Here is an 18544-nt window from a genome sequence, read left to right as displayed (position 1 = left end):
AAAATCCTTTCCTTTGCCTCTCACGACTTCAGTGTTTCAACGGTCAAGTTTCATCCACCTGGCCTTCATCCAAGAGTGTACTTCAAACGGGCATCGGGATGCTTGGGACACCATCTCTAATCTGGCCTCAGAGTTCTGCGAGTCTGCTATGAATGGTTATTTTAAGATCCTAGCCTACCTTTGGAGAAGGCAATGGCACCCCACTCCAGTACTCTTGCCTGGAAAATCCCATGGACGGAGGAGCCTGGTAGGCTGCAGTCCATGGGGTCGCTAAGAGTCAGACATAACTGAGCGACTTCACTTTCACTTTTCACTTTCACGCACTGGAGAAGGAAATGGCAACCCACTCCAGTGTTCTTGCCTGGAGAATCCCAGGGACGGGGGAGCCTGGTGGGCTGCCGTCTATGGGGTCGCACAGAGTCGGACACGACTGAAGCGACTTAGCAGCAGCAGCAGCCTACCTTTATCTAACTGAAGAAAGCCTAAATTATTAACTGCCTACTCCATTCAACAGAATTGGCAAAACTAATACAATTTGTAAAGTTTAAAAATAAAATTAAAAAAAAAAAAGAAAAAAAAGGTTTGATAGAATTCTCCTGTGGGGAAAAAAAAAAAGAAATAACTTTATAAAGTAATGATTCAATGGGCCTTTGACATAGCCCAGAGTGGTAAACATCATCAACAAAAATAAATCTTAAACTGGATGAGATATAAATAGTAAATATGACTCAGAAAATACCCCAAATTATTAACATGCTTTGCACTTACTAAGTATTTTCCCTTAATTTTCTCATTGTCTCTATTAATATTTAGCATTTATAGTTGTACCATAATACTAACATCCGATTCACTTTAACACCACTTCAGTTGAAAGCAAATTTTTACTCTCTTTCACTTGGGATTACTCAGTACAGCTTATTTAATTCATTTGCTGAAATAATCATTTCCTTTGTTTATTCTCATCCCACATGTAGCCTACAGGTCAGTAAGTGTAAGCACTAGACAGTGCTCAAATCGTTTTCTACTATTTCTGCTATCTTTCTGAATTGGAATTTCAGAATATGATTTTGTTACTTTATTTTGGTAGTTAAAAGTTCCCCAAACATCACAGCATAATCATATTTAAATATACCTCTAGAAATCATATTTTAAACAATCAGTTTTTCAGATAATGTCCAAAGTTACACATGAAATTAGATTAAGATGTTTTTAATTTAGATAACAAAGTATATTGTTATTTATCAACCTGACAAGATTTAAACTGATATATTTTTGTTATTTCTTCCAAGAATCTTTCCTGAGAAGGCTCTGAATTTTTGTTTCTGCCTGACTTCTGGGCTCTATGCAAGCAGGAAGTGAAAGCTAAGGAAGAGCTGTAAATGGCCTAAGCCTTGGCAGACTCTCTCCATGGTTTAATCAGCAAAGACTGGGAAATTTTTTTTTGGTTTGAGAAGGAAATCTCTGTCAAATTTCTAACTGGTCACTAAGCTAACAGAACAGAGACTTCACAGGGCACTCAATACAAAAAAAGATAACCTTTACAAAAGCAGTTCAGAAAAGGCATAAACAACAACAGCCCACAACAGCAGCAAGTTCTGGGAAGGGAGAAAATCTGATTTTCAGAGTTAGCACATTGAGAGTCCCTTGGACTGCAAGGAGATCCAACCAGTCCATTCTGAAGGAGATCAGCCCTGGGATTTCTTTGCAAGGAATGATGCTAAAGCTGAAACTCCAGTACTTTGGCCACCTCATGGGAAGAGTTGACTCATTGGAAAAGACTCTGATGCTGGGAGGGATTGGGGGTGGGAGGAGAAGGGGACGACAGAGGATGAGATGGCTGGATGGCATCACTGACTCGATGGACGTGAGTCTGAGTGAACTCTGGGAGTTGGTGGGGGACAGGGAGGCCTGGCGTGCTGCGATTCATGGGGTCGCAAAGAGTCGGGCATGACTGACTGAACTGAACTGAATAGTCAAGATATCCGGTTACCAACAACAAAAAAATTATTATGCATGCAAATAAATAAGGAAATATAATCCATTCACAGGAAAACAATAAATTAATAGAAACTGCCCCTAAGGAAGCCCAGACATTGGACTTACTAGATAAAACTTTAGAGTGACTGTCTCCCTATCTGACCTGGCCCCTGGCCCCTGGCCCGTTTACCTCTCCTGCCTCATCTTGTGCCAACTTCTGTTTTGCTCACTGTCATCAGTCACAGTGACCATCTATTATTCTTTAGATCATCGAGTATGCTCCTCTCAGGCCTTTAAAAATGCTGTGCGTTCCCCATGGGGTGTGCTCTCCTTCTTTGCGTGGCTCCTCTGCATATTCTGGGCTCTGTTCACATTCTACCTCCCTAGAGGCATTTCTCCTGACGCCCTTCTCTATAACAGCTGTGCCCTCCCCACCTCCCTACCTCCTATCAATTTCTGTTCCCTTTAATTGTTCACGTCATCACTCTCTGAAATTATTTTCAGTTATTTACGTTAGCTACTTGTTCCCTTATGGCAGAAGGTGAAGAGGAACTAAAGAGCCTCTTGATGAAGGTTAAAGAGGAGAGTGAAAAACCTGGCTTTAAACTCAACATTCAAAAAACTAAGATCACGGCATCTGGTCCCTCACTTCATGGCAAATAGATGGGGTAACAGTGGAAACAGTGACAGACTTTATTTTCTTAGGCCCCAAAATCACTGCAGATGGTGACTGTAGCCATGAAATTAAAAAACACTTACTCCTTGGAAGAAAAGCTATGACCAACCTAGACAGCGTATTAAAAAGCAGAGACATTACTTTGCCAACAAAGGTCCATCTAGTCAAGGCTATGGTTTTTCCAATAGTGATGTATGGATGTGAGAGTTGGACCATAAAAAGAAGGCTGAACACTGAAGAATTGATGCTTTTGAACTGTGGTGTTGGAGAAGACTCTTGAGAGTCCCTTGGACAGCAAAAAGACCAAACCAGTTAATCCTAAAGGAAATCAACCCTGAGTATTCTTTGGAGGGACTGATACTAAAGCTGAAGCTCCAATACTTTGTCCACCTGATGCAAAGAGCTGACTCACTGGAAAAGATAGAAGACAGGAGGAGAAGGAGATGACAAAGGACAAGATGGTTGGATGGCATCACCAATTCAATGGACATGAGTTTGAGCAAGCTCTGAGAGATGGTGAAGGACAGGGATGCCTGGCGTGCTGCAGTCCATGGGGTCACAAAGAGTCGGACACAACTGAGCGACCACACAGCAGCAGCAGCAACACTTGTGTACTTGTTTATAGGATGTTTATAGGATGTCTCCCTCCCAACGTCAAGGTCCTTGGCAGCAGGTACTTTATCTTTGCCCTTTACTGTGGTTCACCCACCTAGGAGAGGGAGCCAGAACAGGGCCAAATAAGTATTCATTAAATGAATAGGGACAAGTTACACATGTTGAAATAAAAATAAAAACAAGAAAAGCTTAAAAATTTCCCATGATGAGTCTCCTCCAGCTCAGAAATTTTTGCTCACTGGTGGTCTAATGAACCTACTAGAGAAAGTCTTTCCACTGTAATGTCCAGTGCCACAGGGGCCTGTTATTTATTTCCATCCTAGGAAAGGAGACCACAGGAGGGGAAGCAAGTGAGCAAACCTCTGCCCCCTTTTAAGCACCTGCCAGGTCAGGGATGGAGGGTGTGTCTGTGAGCTGCAGGCAAAGCTCTCTGGGTGAGGCCCTGTGACCATGAAGGCCAGGCCACTTTTGATGGTGGTGGTGGCAGAGGTATCCTTGAGAGTTCAAAGTAATCCTGTCTTTGGCAGAGGTTGAAAATAGGGCAGGTAATATAAAAATGTTGCTTAGTATTGCCTTAAGAGTAAACGCACAGAGACTGACTGCTCCCTGTCTCTTTTTATCTGAAATTTCAGACTCAATCCTCAGAGAAGAGTCCTCTCTGATTCTGGTAAGGTTCTAAAACAACCTGAGAAAAGAAGTGATCCTTAAGTATTAAGTTTATCAACAGCTGTGGGTTTACTTCATTAAGCATTAAGCTATTTTTTTTCCTGGATGAGACTGTTTCTAGGACCTATTACATACACTTACCTTTTCAATCTCAGTTCCCTGGTGGCTCAGACGGTAAAAGAGTCGGCCTGCAATGCAGGAGAGCAGGTTCAATCCCTGATGCTGACCCTGACGCTGGGAAAGAACCTGATCCTGGGAAAGATTGAAGGCAGGAGGAGATGGGGATGACAGAGGATGAGATGGTCAGATGGCATCACTGACTCAATGGGCATAAGTTTGAGCAAGCTCTGGGGGATGGTGAAGGACAGGGAAGCCTGGTGTGCTGCAGGCCATGGGGTCGCAAAGACTCAGACACGACTGAGAGACTGAACAACAACAACCTTTTCAATGGGGCTTCCCTGGTGGCTCAGATGGTGAAGGTAAAGAATCTGCCTACATGCAGAGTCCTGGGTTTGATCTCTGGGTCTCAAAGATCCTCTGGAGAAGGGAATGGCAATCCACTTCAGTATTCTTGCCTAGAGAATTCCATGGACAGAGGAGCCTGACTGGCTACAGACAGTCCTTGGGGTCGCAAAGAGTAGGACACAACTGAGTGACTAATACACACACCTTTTCAATATATAAACTCCTTAATTTTCTAAAAGATAATCAATGAATTCAGTAATGTTTTTCTGAGGTAGTGGGACATGGTGATTAAGAATATTGCTTCTGGCACTTCCCTGGTGGCTCAGTGGAAAAGAATCTGCCTGCCAATGCAGGAGAACAGGGTTCAGTCCCTGGGCTGGGAAGATCCCACATGCTGCAGAGCAACTAAGCCCGTGCGCCAGTTACTGAGCCCAAGTGCTCTAACTGCTGAAGCACCTAGAGTCTGTGCTCTGCAACAAGAGAAGCCACTGCAATGAGAAGCCTACACCCTGCAACTTGAGAGTAGCCCCCACTTGCAGCAACTAGAAAAAAAAAGCCCACACAGCCATGAAGACCCAGCACAGCCAAAAATAAATAAATAAAATTAAAAAAAAGAATATTGCTTATGGACTCTGTGGGAGAGGGAGAGGGTGGGAAGATTTGGGAGAGTGGCATTGAAACATGTAAAATATCATGTAGGAAACGAGTTGCCAGTCCAGGTTCGATGCACGATGCTGGATGCTTGGGGCTGGTGCACTGGGACGGCCCAGAGGGAAGGTATGGGGAGGGAGGAGGGAGGAGGGTTCGGGATGAGGAACACGTGTATACCTGTGGCGGATTCATTTTGATATTTGGCAAAACTAATACAATTATGTAAAGTTTAAAAATAAAATAAAATTAGAAAAAAAAAAAAAAAAGAATATTGCTTCTGAAGTCAAACAGCTTGTATTCAAAGCCGGGCTTTGCCACTGGGCAAGTTAACACTGTGCCTCAGCTCCTCTATCTGTAAGTAGGGATAATACTAGTAGTAAGTTGGCTGAGAAGGTTCTTGTACGGATTAAATGAATTAAAACATATAATGTATGTAGTGCACTCCCTACTACATAGTTCTGCATGGAAAATGTTAGCTGATACTGATGACTACTATTACTATTGTTGCTATAACAATATTTTTTTCTTGGTGCCTTAAGCTCATTATAAAAGTCTCAAATTAATATATGTGTTACAACCTAATGATACTTTTTTAAAAGGAAGAGGGCTATTGGCTTTTACATAAAATGGTCCCAGACTGATTTGCAGGTGTGCTTTTATATGCTGTTTTATAGCTTTTCTATTTTCCTTTGCGAGGTCTCTGATTTTCACTTCTACTGTTGTTAGTCATTCTCCAATCTATATCAGCTTCTTTTCATTCTTTTTTTTTACAGGGGTATGCTGCTGCTGCTGCCAAGTCGCTTCAGTCGTGTCCGACTCTTTGCGACCCACCAGACAGCAGCCCACCAGGCTTCCCTGTCCCTGGGAATCTCCAGGCAAGAACACTGGAGTGAGTTCAGTTCAGTTCAGTTCAGTCGCTCAGTCGTGCCCGACTCTTTGTGACCCCATGAATTGCAGCACGCCAGGCCTCCCTGTCCATCACCAACTCCCGGAGTTCACTCAGACTCATGTCCATCGAGTCAGTGATGATATCCAGCCATCTCATCCTCTGTTGTCCCCTTCTCTTCCTGCCCCCAATCCTTCCCAGCATCAGAGTCTTTTCCAATGAGTCAACTCTTCCCATGAGGTGGCCAAAGTACTGGAGTTTCAGCTTTAGCATCATTCCTTGCAAAGAAATCCCAGGGCTGATCTCCTTCAGAATGGACTGGTTGGATCTCCTTGCAGTAAGGGACTCTCAAGAGTCTTCTCCAACACCACAGTTCAGAAGCATCAATTCTTTGGTTCTCAGCCTTCTTCACAGTCCAACTCTCACATCCATACATGACCACAGGAAAAACCATAGCCTTGACTAGACAGACCTTTGTTGGCAAAGTAATGTCTCTGCTTTTGAATATGCTATCTAGGTTGGTCATAACTTTCCTTCCAAGGAGTAAGCGTCTTTTAATTTCATGGCTGCAGTCACCATCTCCAGTGATTTGGGAGCCCAAAAAATAAAGCCAGCCACTGTTTCCAATGTTTCCCCATCTATTTCCCATGAAGTGATGGGACTGGATGCCATGATCTTCGTTTTCTGAATGTTGAGCTTTAAGCCAACTTTTTCACTCTCCACTTTCACTTTCATCAAGAGGCTTTTGAGTTCCTCTTCACTTTCTGCCATAAGGGTGGTGTCATCTGCATATTTGAGGTTATTGATATTTTTTCTGGCAATCTTGATTCCAGCTTGTGTTTCTTCCAGTCCAGCGTTTCTCATGATGTACTCTGCATAGAAGTTAAATAAGCAGGGTGACAATATACAGCCTTGATGAACTCCTTTTCCTATTTGGAACCAGTCTGTTGTTCCATGTCCAGTTCTAACTGTTGCTTCCTGACTTGCATACAGATTTCTCAAGAGGCAGGTCAGGTGGTCTGGTATTCCCATCTCTTTCAGAATTTTCCACAGTTTATTGTCATCCACACAGTCAAAGGCTTTGGCATAGTCAATAAAGCAGAAATAGATGTTTTTCTGGAACTCTCTTGCTTTTTCCATGATCCAGCAGATGTTGGCAATTTGATCTCTGGTTCCTCTGCCTTTTCAAAAACCCATAAACCAAGTTTGTTAGGCATGTGTGTCAAATAAAAGCTAATATATGCTAAACTAAGTTGGAAAAGCTCTTCTATGAATAGAGGAAAGGAACTTGATTCCATGGACATCTCATCTGGCCCTTCAGAGATAATTATTTTTTATTTCTCAATCCTTATATAACTATAAAATTAAGTTTCTGGGGAGACAGATGTAACAAAGGTTATACATACATGTTAAAAGTAAAAAGCCTCTAAATTGGCTTTTTAAATACTCATTAAAGTCCCATCACTTCATGGCAAATAGATGGGGAAACAGTGGAAACAGTGTCAGACTTTATTTTTCTGGGCTGCAAAATCACTGCAGATGGTGATTGCAGCCATGAAATTAAAAGATGCTTACTCTTTGGAAGGAAAGTTATGACCAACCTAGATAGCATATTCAAAAGCAGAGACATTACTTTGCCAACAAAGGTCCGTCTAGTCAAGGCTATGGTTTTTCCAGTAGTCATTATGGATGTGAGAGTTGGACTGTGAAGAAGGCTGAGTGCTGAGGAATTGATGCTTTTGAACTGTGGTGTTGGAGAAGGCTCTTTAGAGTCCCTTGGACTGCAAGGAGATCCAACCAGTCCATTCTGAAGGAGATCAGCCCTGGGATTTCTTTGGAAGGAATGATGCTAAAGCTGAAACTCCAGTACTTTGGCCACTTCATGCGAAGAGTTGACTCATTGGAAAAGACTCTGCTGCTGGGAGGGATTGGGGGCAGGAGGAGAAGGCAATGACAGAGGATGAGATGGCTGGATGGCATCACCAACTTGGTGGACATGAGTTTGAGTGAACTCCGGGAGTTGGTGATGGACAGGGAGGCCTGGCGTGCTGCAATTCATGGGGTTGCAAAGAGTCGGACACAACTGAGTGACTGAACTGAACTGAAAGTCCTACTATAATGAGATCCTGGAGGAACAAAAATGAATGCTACAGTCCTGAACCTCACAAGGCCTGCAATGTAGAGGGGGTGATAAAGCATATACAATCAATGCCAAGAAAATATAATATGAGATAGCAAAGATTTTCACATTGGGTACTATAAGAGTCTAGAAGAATGGCCCTTAACCTCACCTGGGGATCCAGGGAAAGGTTCCTGAAGAGGATCATGCCTGAGCTGAACCTGGAGGGCAGCCAGGTGAAGAAGGGCTGAGTGGGCTATTGCAATCACAGGACCAGGCGAGGTAACGAGGCAGGAAGCAGCATACTGCTTCTGTGAGAGTATGCTTGTGCAAAGAGTTACTAATTTGATATTTTGTGATTTTTAAAAAAGTAAAATAGGAAATTGTGAGAAATGAAGCTAGGAGTTAGACTGAATAGGGGCCAGAGTCAAGAGGGACCTTCTTATGCTTCCTGAGAGGTTTGGGTATTGCTTATAAAGAAATGCAGAGCCATTAAGAAACTTTAGGGAGAAAAATGACAAATTTCAGATTTTCCTTTTAGATATACAACTCAGACAGCACTGTGAAAAACAGAACAAGGCTAGAAAAGCCTAGAGGAAGGGAAATCAGTTAGGTGTCTCAGTTCTGTTCAGTTCAGTCACTCAGTCGTGTCTGACTCTTTGCAACCCCATGAACCGCAGCACACTAGGCCTCCCTGTCCATCACCAATTCATGGAGTCCACCCAAACCCATGTCCATTGAGTCGGTGATGCCATCCAACCATCTCATCCTCTGTCATCCCCTTCTCCTCCTGCCCTCAATCTTTCCCAGCATCAGGGTCTTTTCCAATGACTCAGCTCTTCACATCAGGTGGCCAAAGGATTAGAGTTTCAGCTTCAACATCAGTCCTTCCAATGAATACCCAGGACTGATCTCCTTTAGGATGGACTGGTTGGATCTCCTTGCAGTCCAAGGGACTCTAAAGAGCCTTCTTCAACACCACAGTTCAAAAGCAGCAATTCTTCGGCGCTCAGCTTTCCTTTGTAGTCCAACTCTCAAATCCATACATGACCACTGGAAAAACCATAGCCTTGACTAGACAGACCTTTGTTGATAAAGTAATGTCTCTGCTTTTTAATATGCTGTCTAGGCAAAGAGTCGGACACGACTGAGCAACTGAACTGAACTGAACTTAACTGAGGTTGGTCAGTTACTTACTCCAAGCAGTAAGCGTCTTTTAATTTCATGGCTGCAGTCACCATCTGCAGTGATTTTGGAGCCCAAAAAAATGAAGTCTGACACTGTTTCCCCATCTATTTGCCATGAAGTGATGGGACCGGATGCCATGATTTTAGTTTTCTGAATGTTGAGCTTTAAGCCAACTTTTTCACTCTCCTCTTTTACTTTCATCAAGAGGCTCTTTAGTTCTTCTTCACTTTCTGCCATAAGGGTGGTGTCATCTGCATATCTGAGGTTATTGATATTTCTCCTGGCAATCTTGATTCCAGCTTGTGCTTCCTCTAGCCCAGCGTTTCTCACGATGTACTCTGCGTCTGCTGCTGCTAAGTCGCTTCAGTCATGTCCGACTCTGTGCGATCCCATAGACAGCAGCCCACCAGGCTCCCCCGTCCCTGGGATTCTCAAGGCAAGAACACTGGAGTGGGTTGCCATTTACTTCTCCAATGCATGAAAGTGAAAAGTGAAAGTGAAGTTGCTCAGCCGTGTCCAACTCTTAGCGACCCCATGGACTGTAGCCCACCAGGCTCCTCCATCTATGGGATTTTCCAGGGAAGAGTACTGGAGTGGGGTGCCATTGTCTTCTCTGAGTCTGTATCTACTGGTGTCTAAAGGCTGAATGAGGGCAAGGTAGTAGTTATGATGATGCCATGAGGGTCCCAGATGGGTTTTGAAGATAAAATTGGAATATCCTCATGATTTGTTGGAGGAAGAGGATCCAAGACTGAAAAGAATCATGATGACTACCAGATGTTAGGCCTTGAATGACTGGCAGGCACACTTAAGTGAGAGAGAAACAGTTCAGTATTTGGGTTTTTATTGTTATTGTTCTGTTTTTTTAAATTTAATTTTGCTTTTTTTTTTCTTTTATAAATATGAAAGTTAATTTACTTCAGCTTAAGACATGTTAAGTTTGAGTTAAATAATGTAGAAGTCAGAACTGAATTAACAGATAGAAGAGCAATTAACAAACAGAAGCAAGAGAGCAGATAAGAAGTCCTAGGAAAATGTTTGCAAAGAAGAGCTGCACGGGGAAAACCAAGAGGAGCAGCAGAAGTCGGGCGGGGTGGGCCGCTGGAACTGCAGCGCTCAAGGAGGGGCAGAGGAGGGGGCCCGGGACAGAAGTGGGAGGCACAAGGAGGCAGCCTGTGCTTTCTCGGCGCTGTCTGTGAGCTTCATGTGGGCTGGTCAGTAAGGAAGCTAAGCCCGGCGTGTAAGTTGCATCTGCTGAGCACTCACTACACATCCAACTGTGCTGTTTCATACAGTGTATCTCCTTTAATCTGTTACCCATGTGCTATAGATGACGAATCAAGTCTGGCGAAATGCATAACTTACCCAAGGTCATAGGGTGAGCTGCAAGAACTGGGATCTGAACCCAGGTCTACAGGATTACAAAGGCCACGGTCTTAACTCTGCTGGAGTGAAATAACTTCTTCAGGATGCCACTTTATATTATCATAATAAGGACTGCTATACAGTGCTTTTCCAAGGAGCATATCTTTAAAACTAAGAATTTCAAAAGGAGTCATTATACATTTGACCACTTTAATCAAAATACAAATTTTTGGAGTTACATTTCTTGAAATATTTTTTATTTCATAAATACTACACTTGTCAAGAGGCTTCCCTCCTAGTTCAGTCGATAAAGAATCTGCCTGCAATACAGGAGACCTGGGTTTGATTCCTGGGTAGAGAAGATCCTCTGGAGAAGGAAATGGCAACCCACTCCAGTATTCTTACCTGGAGAATCCCATAGACAGGAGACTGGCAGGCTACAGTCCATGGGGTCTCAAGAGTCACACAGGACCTAGCGACTAAACCACCACCCCCACCACCACACTTGTCAAACCATGAGAACAACAAAGTGCAATACATGGCAATCCACTCATTGGGGCACTGCTCCAGTAAAGCCACGGGAAGGTACTGGACAGACGAGTTAGTGTCCTTCAGAGCAAAGCTACATGCCCTGCACTTAACACCCGAGTCTTCTTAGCTTGCTCACAAATACTATTACTGGTCTCAAGGGAAATCAGAAAGGCCATGCACAGCTCAGCACAGACCTACCACAAATATGGAAAACTTCATTAGAATAGTTATTTTACAGAAGGTTTATTTTAGATGATAAATTATTGTTCATTTAAAGATAGAGAATAATAAAGTCACATTCCTATTATAAAAGTTGTAATTTTCCTATTTCCCACTAGAGGAAGCAATAACATTACTCTTACCATTTGGTGGATAAAAGACAGCATATTCTTCTAGTCCTAGTTTTCCTGTAAGAGAAAAAACACACAGAGTTCCAATATTGTTAAATAAAATAGAAAAAACTTTAAAAATTAACTAACTTTGTGAATATACTAATAATTAGTGGAATTTTAAAAACTACTATAGTACAATCTCCTTTCACTTCATAAGAAATTAATTTGAAAATATGCCAGCCAATCTTTTGGTATCAGCAAATCTTTTCATCAATGAAGGTTAACAATGAAAATTTAAGTACAAGGCAAGTGATGCAAATAATTTAAAAAACAAACGTTTTCAAGCTCCTTAAGCACTTAAGAGCAGCATCTATTTGTAAGCACAGAACTGTTGTATTAATTATAAGTAATTCTATTTTTGTCATTAAAGTAAGTCTAAGCTTTGTAATACCTCATTAGTTTATCATTTTTATGGAATGGGAGAAGAGTTTAAATTAAATATCTATCACTGGACAGTGGTCATATTTTCTGAGTCCTTAAACAATTAATATGACCTAAAGTGTGAAAGTTGCTTAGTCATATCCAACTCTTTGTGATTCTATGGACCATAGCCCACCAGGTTCCTCTGTCCATGGTATTCTCTAGGCAAGAATACTGGAGTGGGTTGCTATTCCCCTCTCTAGGGGATCTTCCCGACCCAGGGATCAAATCTGGGTCTCCTGTACTGCAGGCAGATTCTTTAGTCTGAGTCACAGAATAAATATTTGATATCAACATTGTCTCAGAAAATTAAAGTATATTTACCACAACTAAATATTTAAAGGAGTTTAAAAAATTTTCTCCTCAAAACATTTAAAGGTCTGAGGTTTTTCCCACTTTCCACTGAAGTGTGAAAAAGTAGGTAATGTTTATCTCGACGGTTTTTCTAACACTGTTGAGTCTACTGAAAAGACATATGCATTTTTGCATTTGACTTTAAGGCAAGATTTTAATTAAAACAATTTTTGTATTTCTTGTTGGGAATGGTGGCAAAGAAAAAAATGGAGAACTGGATGAGCAGTTTAGGTTAAAGTGGAGACAACAAGGATTGATCTTGTGAGTAAGAAGAAAATGAAATGATAGATAGATGGTAGGTTGACAGGTATCCAGAGGGATGGATGATAGAGAATACCTGCTGAGTACTCAATACTGGGCTAGGTGCCAAGAGGCAAACAGAACAGATGTAAAATATGGACCTTGAACCACAGGGCTTATAGTCCAGACTACAACAGGGAACATTAAGATATGTTTGCTGAATTTTCTGGCACAGGCTTTACGTGTTTTAGAGGTTTAGAGGAGAGGGAACTTGATGAGAGATTAGTGGACTTGGTGAGTAAGAGATAATAGAGAATGTATAATTGGTCTCTGCCCCTGGTTGCTGGCACGGAGCTCCTGAAATCCTTGATATTTCCTAAGTTTGATAAGAGCACTAGGAGCATCTCTTATGCTAGTATTTGTCTTTGATGCTGTCCCTGATACAAGGCTTCTGAAACCCTTGTCAATTCCTAAATGAAACTAGCATTAAGAATATCTTTTGTTCTATTCGGGTGACCTGAGTGGGCTCCTGAATGGGGGCTTGTCACCAGAAAGACCAAGCCATGATTAGAAGCTTGGAATTTTCAGCCTCACCCCCCATACTCTGGAAGGACTGGAAATGGTATTTAATAATCGATTATGCCTATGTGGGCTTCCCTGGTGGCTCAGACAGTAAAGAATCCACCTGCAATGTGGGAGACCTGGGTTTGATCCCTGGGTTGGGAAGATCTCCTGAAGAAGGGAATGGATATCCACTCTGGTATTCTTGCCTGGAAAATTTCATGGACAGAGGAGCCTGGCAGGCTACAGTCCATCAGGTTGCAAAGAGTCAGACATGACTAAGCGACTTTCAAAATATGTGAGGAAGACTTAAACCCCAACAGTAGGGGGTTTGAAGAACTTTCAGGTGGGCAAACAGGTCAACACTGGGACGATAACACACCCCAATTCCACAGGGACAGAAACTCCTGTGCTCGTGACCCTCCCAGAGCTAGCTCTATGTATCTCTTCATCTGGTTGTTCATCTGTATTCTTTATCATATCCTTTAACAAGCTGGTAAATACAAGTACATGTTTCCCTGAGCTCTGTGGGCCACCCTAGAAAATTAATCAAACCCAAAGAGGGGTTTGTTGGAACCTCCAACCTATAGCCAGTTGGTCAGAAGCACAGGCGACAACCTATGCTTGTGACTGGTGTCTGAACAGTGTGTGTGTGTGTGTGTGTGTGTGTGTGTGTGTAGGGGGGCAGTACTGTGGGACTGAGTCCCTAACCTGTGGGATCTGACACCATCTCTAGGTAGACAAGATTAGAATTGAGTTAAAACGTAGGATACCCAGGTGGTGCCAAGACTTGCTTGTTATTGTGGGGCAAAACTCCCACATACGTGTAAACAAAAGCGTCAGAAGTGAAGTGTTTTGTGTGAGTCGTAAACACACTACTGGGAAATACAGTAGGAAAGAACTGGGTTTTTCCCTACATAGAAGGAAATAATCTCAGTTTTTCTGATACTGTGAGATATAGACTAGTTCTTCAAGAACCTATGATTTTGGGGGTGAAGGAAAAGGAATCCTTCTGTGTAGGGAATATATAGAGATTTAGAATGAATATGCGGTAATGTGGAATAAACAGGGAGCCAAAGTTAGGTAGGTTAAGACAGGGCCTTAAAATCCTGGCTGAATTTAGAGGTGAGTCCATTAGATAATTAAGTTCTACAATCAGTTTTTCAGCAGATGATGTTAAAGAAACAAACAAGCAAACCAACTGTTTCTATCAATTCAGTGTAGAAGCAATGTATCTGAGAGAGCCCCCAAGTTTGGGGGGAGCCTGATCCTAGCCCTGGGAATGTGGGCCTGTCTTAGGGCAGGGGTTGTGGTAATCAGGCAGACAGTCGGACTTAGGAGATACAGGCAAACAGCTTCCTTCTTTATGGGAACAGCAGAAAACCATACACAATAGGTTCACAAGCTTTCAGTGCTGGGAGTTCACTACTTAATAAAAATGAGAAATCAGGGGAAAGTCTTTTAGCTGACCATTGGCTCAGCCGTCAGGTGCCAGCAGCATACTGAAATAGCATTATCTTGTAGGCAGCTAGGGATAAAGATAAGAAAGCACCAACCAGAAATCAGAATGCTAATTGCATATAAATCATATCAAACTTTCAAGTGTGGTGTAACATTAAGAGAAGGAATAACGAAGGCAAAAAAAAAAGTAGAAAAAGCAAATTCAAATGATAAAGTCATAGTGAGAAGGGGGAATAAAAGTCAACATATATGACACAAGCTGCAACAGAGGATAGCGCGAACAGGAAAAATAAAGAAGGTAACTTTAAACACTGTTTTGGAGATCCACTTTCCTGTGATTTGTGATAAGTTGCTTGGGAGTAAAAGGATGGTTATAATAACTTAAAAGACATCTTTTTAAATAATTTACAATAAAAATTTTTTTAAATATAATATATGTTATAAAATGAACAGTCTTGGTATGATTATGTAAGTGCTAAAGAATATTTCCTTTAATTAAGAAAAGTTTACCTCTTATGTATGATTTCGGTGGTGAAGCACTGTTGTATGCAAAATGACTCAATACAGATGTATCTCTGGAAAAACAAAGTAACACCTGGGTACAACATTGGGGAAAAAACAAACAATTAAGCACTGTTTTATAACAGGTAATTCATTGCTATGTCTGCTTATGAGGTACCAAGGTAGATAGACTTCCTCAAGTTCAGTACAGTACCTGCCAATGGGAAGAGTGCCCTCTACTGGTACACCTATGGTAGTGTTAAGATAACCAAGTGTGACGGCCCAAGTTCACCCAAAGGTTTCTCACTGTTAAGTCACCTAAACCTTGAACAACTGGAGAAAATGCTAGCTGCTACCTACCAGTTGATTCTGTATCACCCAGTTGATTAGTGTATTTTCTATCTGGAAAAAAGAACCAACTGAGAGAAATTTAATAAGATAAAGAATGTAGAGGGGGAACCCTTGATAACTACAGTGGCACACAGCAGTTTGGAAAGTGCAGGAAACTGGGACCAGGCTCACTGCTGGGATGCGGCAGCTGGCAGTGGGCATGTCAGAGGTGGGGGGAAGGCAACTCAAAGTATCCAGAAGAGATTAGCAGCAGTAGAACAAGTGGTGGTCCAACACACGTTAGGAGCTGGCTGTCCTGACCACTCTACCTGGAGGTGAAAAAGGCAGGACAGACAGTCAAAATCAAAGATGTCCAGTAAGAGGATCTGAACTGCTGATTTCAGCTTGGAATTTTGGCACAGGGGACCAATCCCCAGGAAGAGGATTAGTGATAGGAAATCTGGGTCCTGGTAGTGAAAGATGTGGGATTCAAAAAACATCACTGAGAAAAGAATTTGGGAATAACAGAAAAGGCAGAGAAAGCCAGTTAACAGAACACAGGCACAAAGTAGGGCTGGACCAGCAGCAGGAGCAAATGGAGAGAGGAACCGTGGTTTCAAGGCACGAGGAAGGGGCCCAGCTTTAGAAACAGGACAGATACGGAGACTGGGCATCAGTCAGGCCCAAAGGCAAGACGCACACTGACCACTGCCACTAATTTATTCTTATTTTAAAAGACTACACGAGCAATACATGTTTGTGACAAAAACCAGAACGTTAGAAATACAAATAATCAAAGAAAAGAAAAAACACCTACAATCCCACCAATGTTAATATTTTAATGTATATCCTTTCAGATTGTTCTTATACATACACACATACATTTTCAAACAAAATAGGATAATGCACACTATCCTATACTCTATTTCAATATTATAAGTATTTTCTACCCACATTTTTAACATTGCAGAATATTCCACTGTGCAGATGAATAATATATAACCTTTTATTGTTGAACATTTAATTATTTCCACTTTTCCCCAGCTATAAATAATGCTGCAGTGGACTTCTTGATAGCTAAATATTTATGTACACCTTTATTTAAATTTCTAAAACTGGACTAGCTGTCTGGTCAAAGTGATGGGCATTTTAAATCTAAAACTCTTCACATACATAGCAAAACTGCCTTTCAGAAAGATTTTGCTTTTGTTTTTAACATGGACAGCAATAAGATAGTACACATTTTCTCTTACTCTCATCAAAATGGTTTATGATCATCTTATAGGTAAAAAAAAAATGGCACTGTGCTTTAGTTACTAATGAGGTTGACCACTTTTCCATTTGCATTTCTTTCATTATTTTCCAGTTCATCATCTTAGTCCATTTTAAAATTGATGTTTTTTTAATTACTGATTTGTTTAAATTTTTACATGTTAAGGACACTAACCTATGGTCAAATTATATGTTATAAATGGCTCTGCTCAATGATTTGTTAATTATGTTTGACACAGTTATTTTTAATTTTTATATGCTCAAATCTACCAATACTTTCATGCTTGGAAAGTCCCTTCCCTCATTTATAATAGTCTACTATACATATTCCCTTAAACTATGAAGTAAATGGTGTTTATCATCAAACATTTCTGGTTCTTTCCCTTTGAGAACATATGTCAGCTTATATTTTTTGTCCACTTTGGTGTTAGGTGTGCCCATGAGATTTGCTCTTTACTCAATGAACTAGGTATGTGTCATTTGAAAGTTTCCAAATGGAAGCTCTAAGAACCAGAGTAGTTAAGCAGGGTCCCTCTTTCCCTCTGCACAGAAACCATCAGTGTCCCAGACAGTGGTTATGCCATTAACCTGGGTGCTGGAGTGAGGATGACAGAACTATGTCCCCATCCTATCTGGGGTTAATATGACCACGAGCAAGAAATAAACCTCTGTTGTTTTAAGATGCTGAGATTTTTGGATTTACATGTTGCCACAGTATCCCAGGTGGCTCAGTGGTAAAGAATCTGCCTGCCAGTGCAGAAGACTTGGGTTTCATCCCTGGGTTGGGAAGATTCCCTGGAGAAGGAAATGGCAACTCATTCCAGTATTCTTGCCCAGGAAATCCCATGTACACAGGAGACTGGTGAGTTACAGTCCATGGGGTCACAAAGAGCTGGTCATGACTTTGTGACTAACCAAACAACAACCAACAGTAATAATCTAGTGCCTCCTGACAAAATCAGGCAATTTTGTTTAGCAATTTGATAAAATCATTTGGTAATAAAATCATTAGCTCATCTGAAATTTATTTTGAAACTAAATTGCTGGAGTCCAAAATATAGCCCCACCACTTACTAGATGTGTGATATCAGGCAAGTTACTGGACTTCTTAGAGTCTCAGTTTCCTCTATGTCATACATATACAATATTAATATCTACTTCAAAGTCTACTGTAGGACTTAATTAATACACATAAAGTGCTTAAAGCAGTGCCTAACACATAGTGAGTATTATTACAATGTTAGCTATAGTCATTACTACTACTCCTACTACTTTAAATTTTATTCCATATTCTATAGTTTTCCCCCGGGAGTATATTTAATTTTGGGTTTGTTTTTATTTCTATGGCTTGAGACCACCATGTTTCTTCACTGTGAACTTTTGTTTATGCTCATTTCTGGAAAATTCTCAGCCATTATCTTTTTGAAAGATGCCTCTCTAGTTCTCTAGTCACTCCTACCTGACTCCTACAGGTTGAAGGTTGACCAATACTTATTCAACCTGCCACAACTCTTAATCAGTTTCACCCCTCTGTGCTCTCGCGCTTGGGATATGACAAAGGAAACAGACAGATAAACAAAAAACCTCCCTTAAGGAGCCTGATTGGGGCAGGGGGAGATAAATAGCAAACCTTGTAAATAATTACATTATATAACAGATTGGTTGGTGAGTGCTACAGGAACAAAGTAAAGGAGGGATAAGGAAGGAGAACTGCCATTTTAAAGAGAACAATCAGGGTGAACTTCATTGAGAAGACAACATCTGATGGAAGACCTGAAAGAACTTGAGGACATTAACATTTAGATATCAGGGGGAAGAACATGCCAGGCAGAAAAGCCAATAATCGCAGCGGTGCTAAGGCAGAAGTGCTCCTG

General features: G+C 41.4%; 1 protein-coding gene across 4 annotated transcripts in view; it reads right to left on the bottom strand.

The window, feature by feature from the left end:
* The window catches only part of TBC1D19 (TBC1 domain family member 19), a 156256-nt gene that overhangs the window by 36814 nt on the left and 100898 nt on the right, over positions 1-18544 (bottom strand). For all 4 annotated transcript variants that reach the window (NM_001076938.1, XM_024993412.2, XM_015471566.3 and 1 more), the window contains 2 exons: positions 15078-15162; positions 11502-11546 (listed from right to left, as the gene is read on the bottom strand). In NM_001076938.1, the coding sequence (NP_001070406.1) occupies positions 11502-11546; positions 15078-15162 (130 nt within the window). The remainder of the gene's footprint in view (positions 1-11501; positions 11547-15077; positions 15163-18544) is intronic.

This window comes from Bos taurus, chromosome 6 (assembly GCF_002263795.3).
Source record: "Bos taurus isolate L1 Dominette 01449 registration number 42190680 breed Hereford chromosome 6, ARS-UCD2.0, whole genome shotgun sequence".
Lineage (NCBI taxonomy): Eukaryota > Metazoa > Chordata > Mammalia > Artiodactyla > Bovidae > Bos > Bos taurus.
The sequence above is the reverse complement of the archived record's forward strand: the minus strand, read 5'-3'. Positions and strand labels throughout refer to the sequence as shown.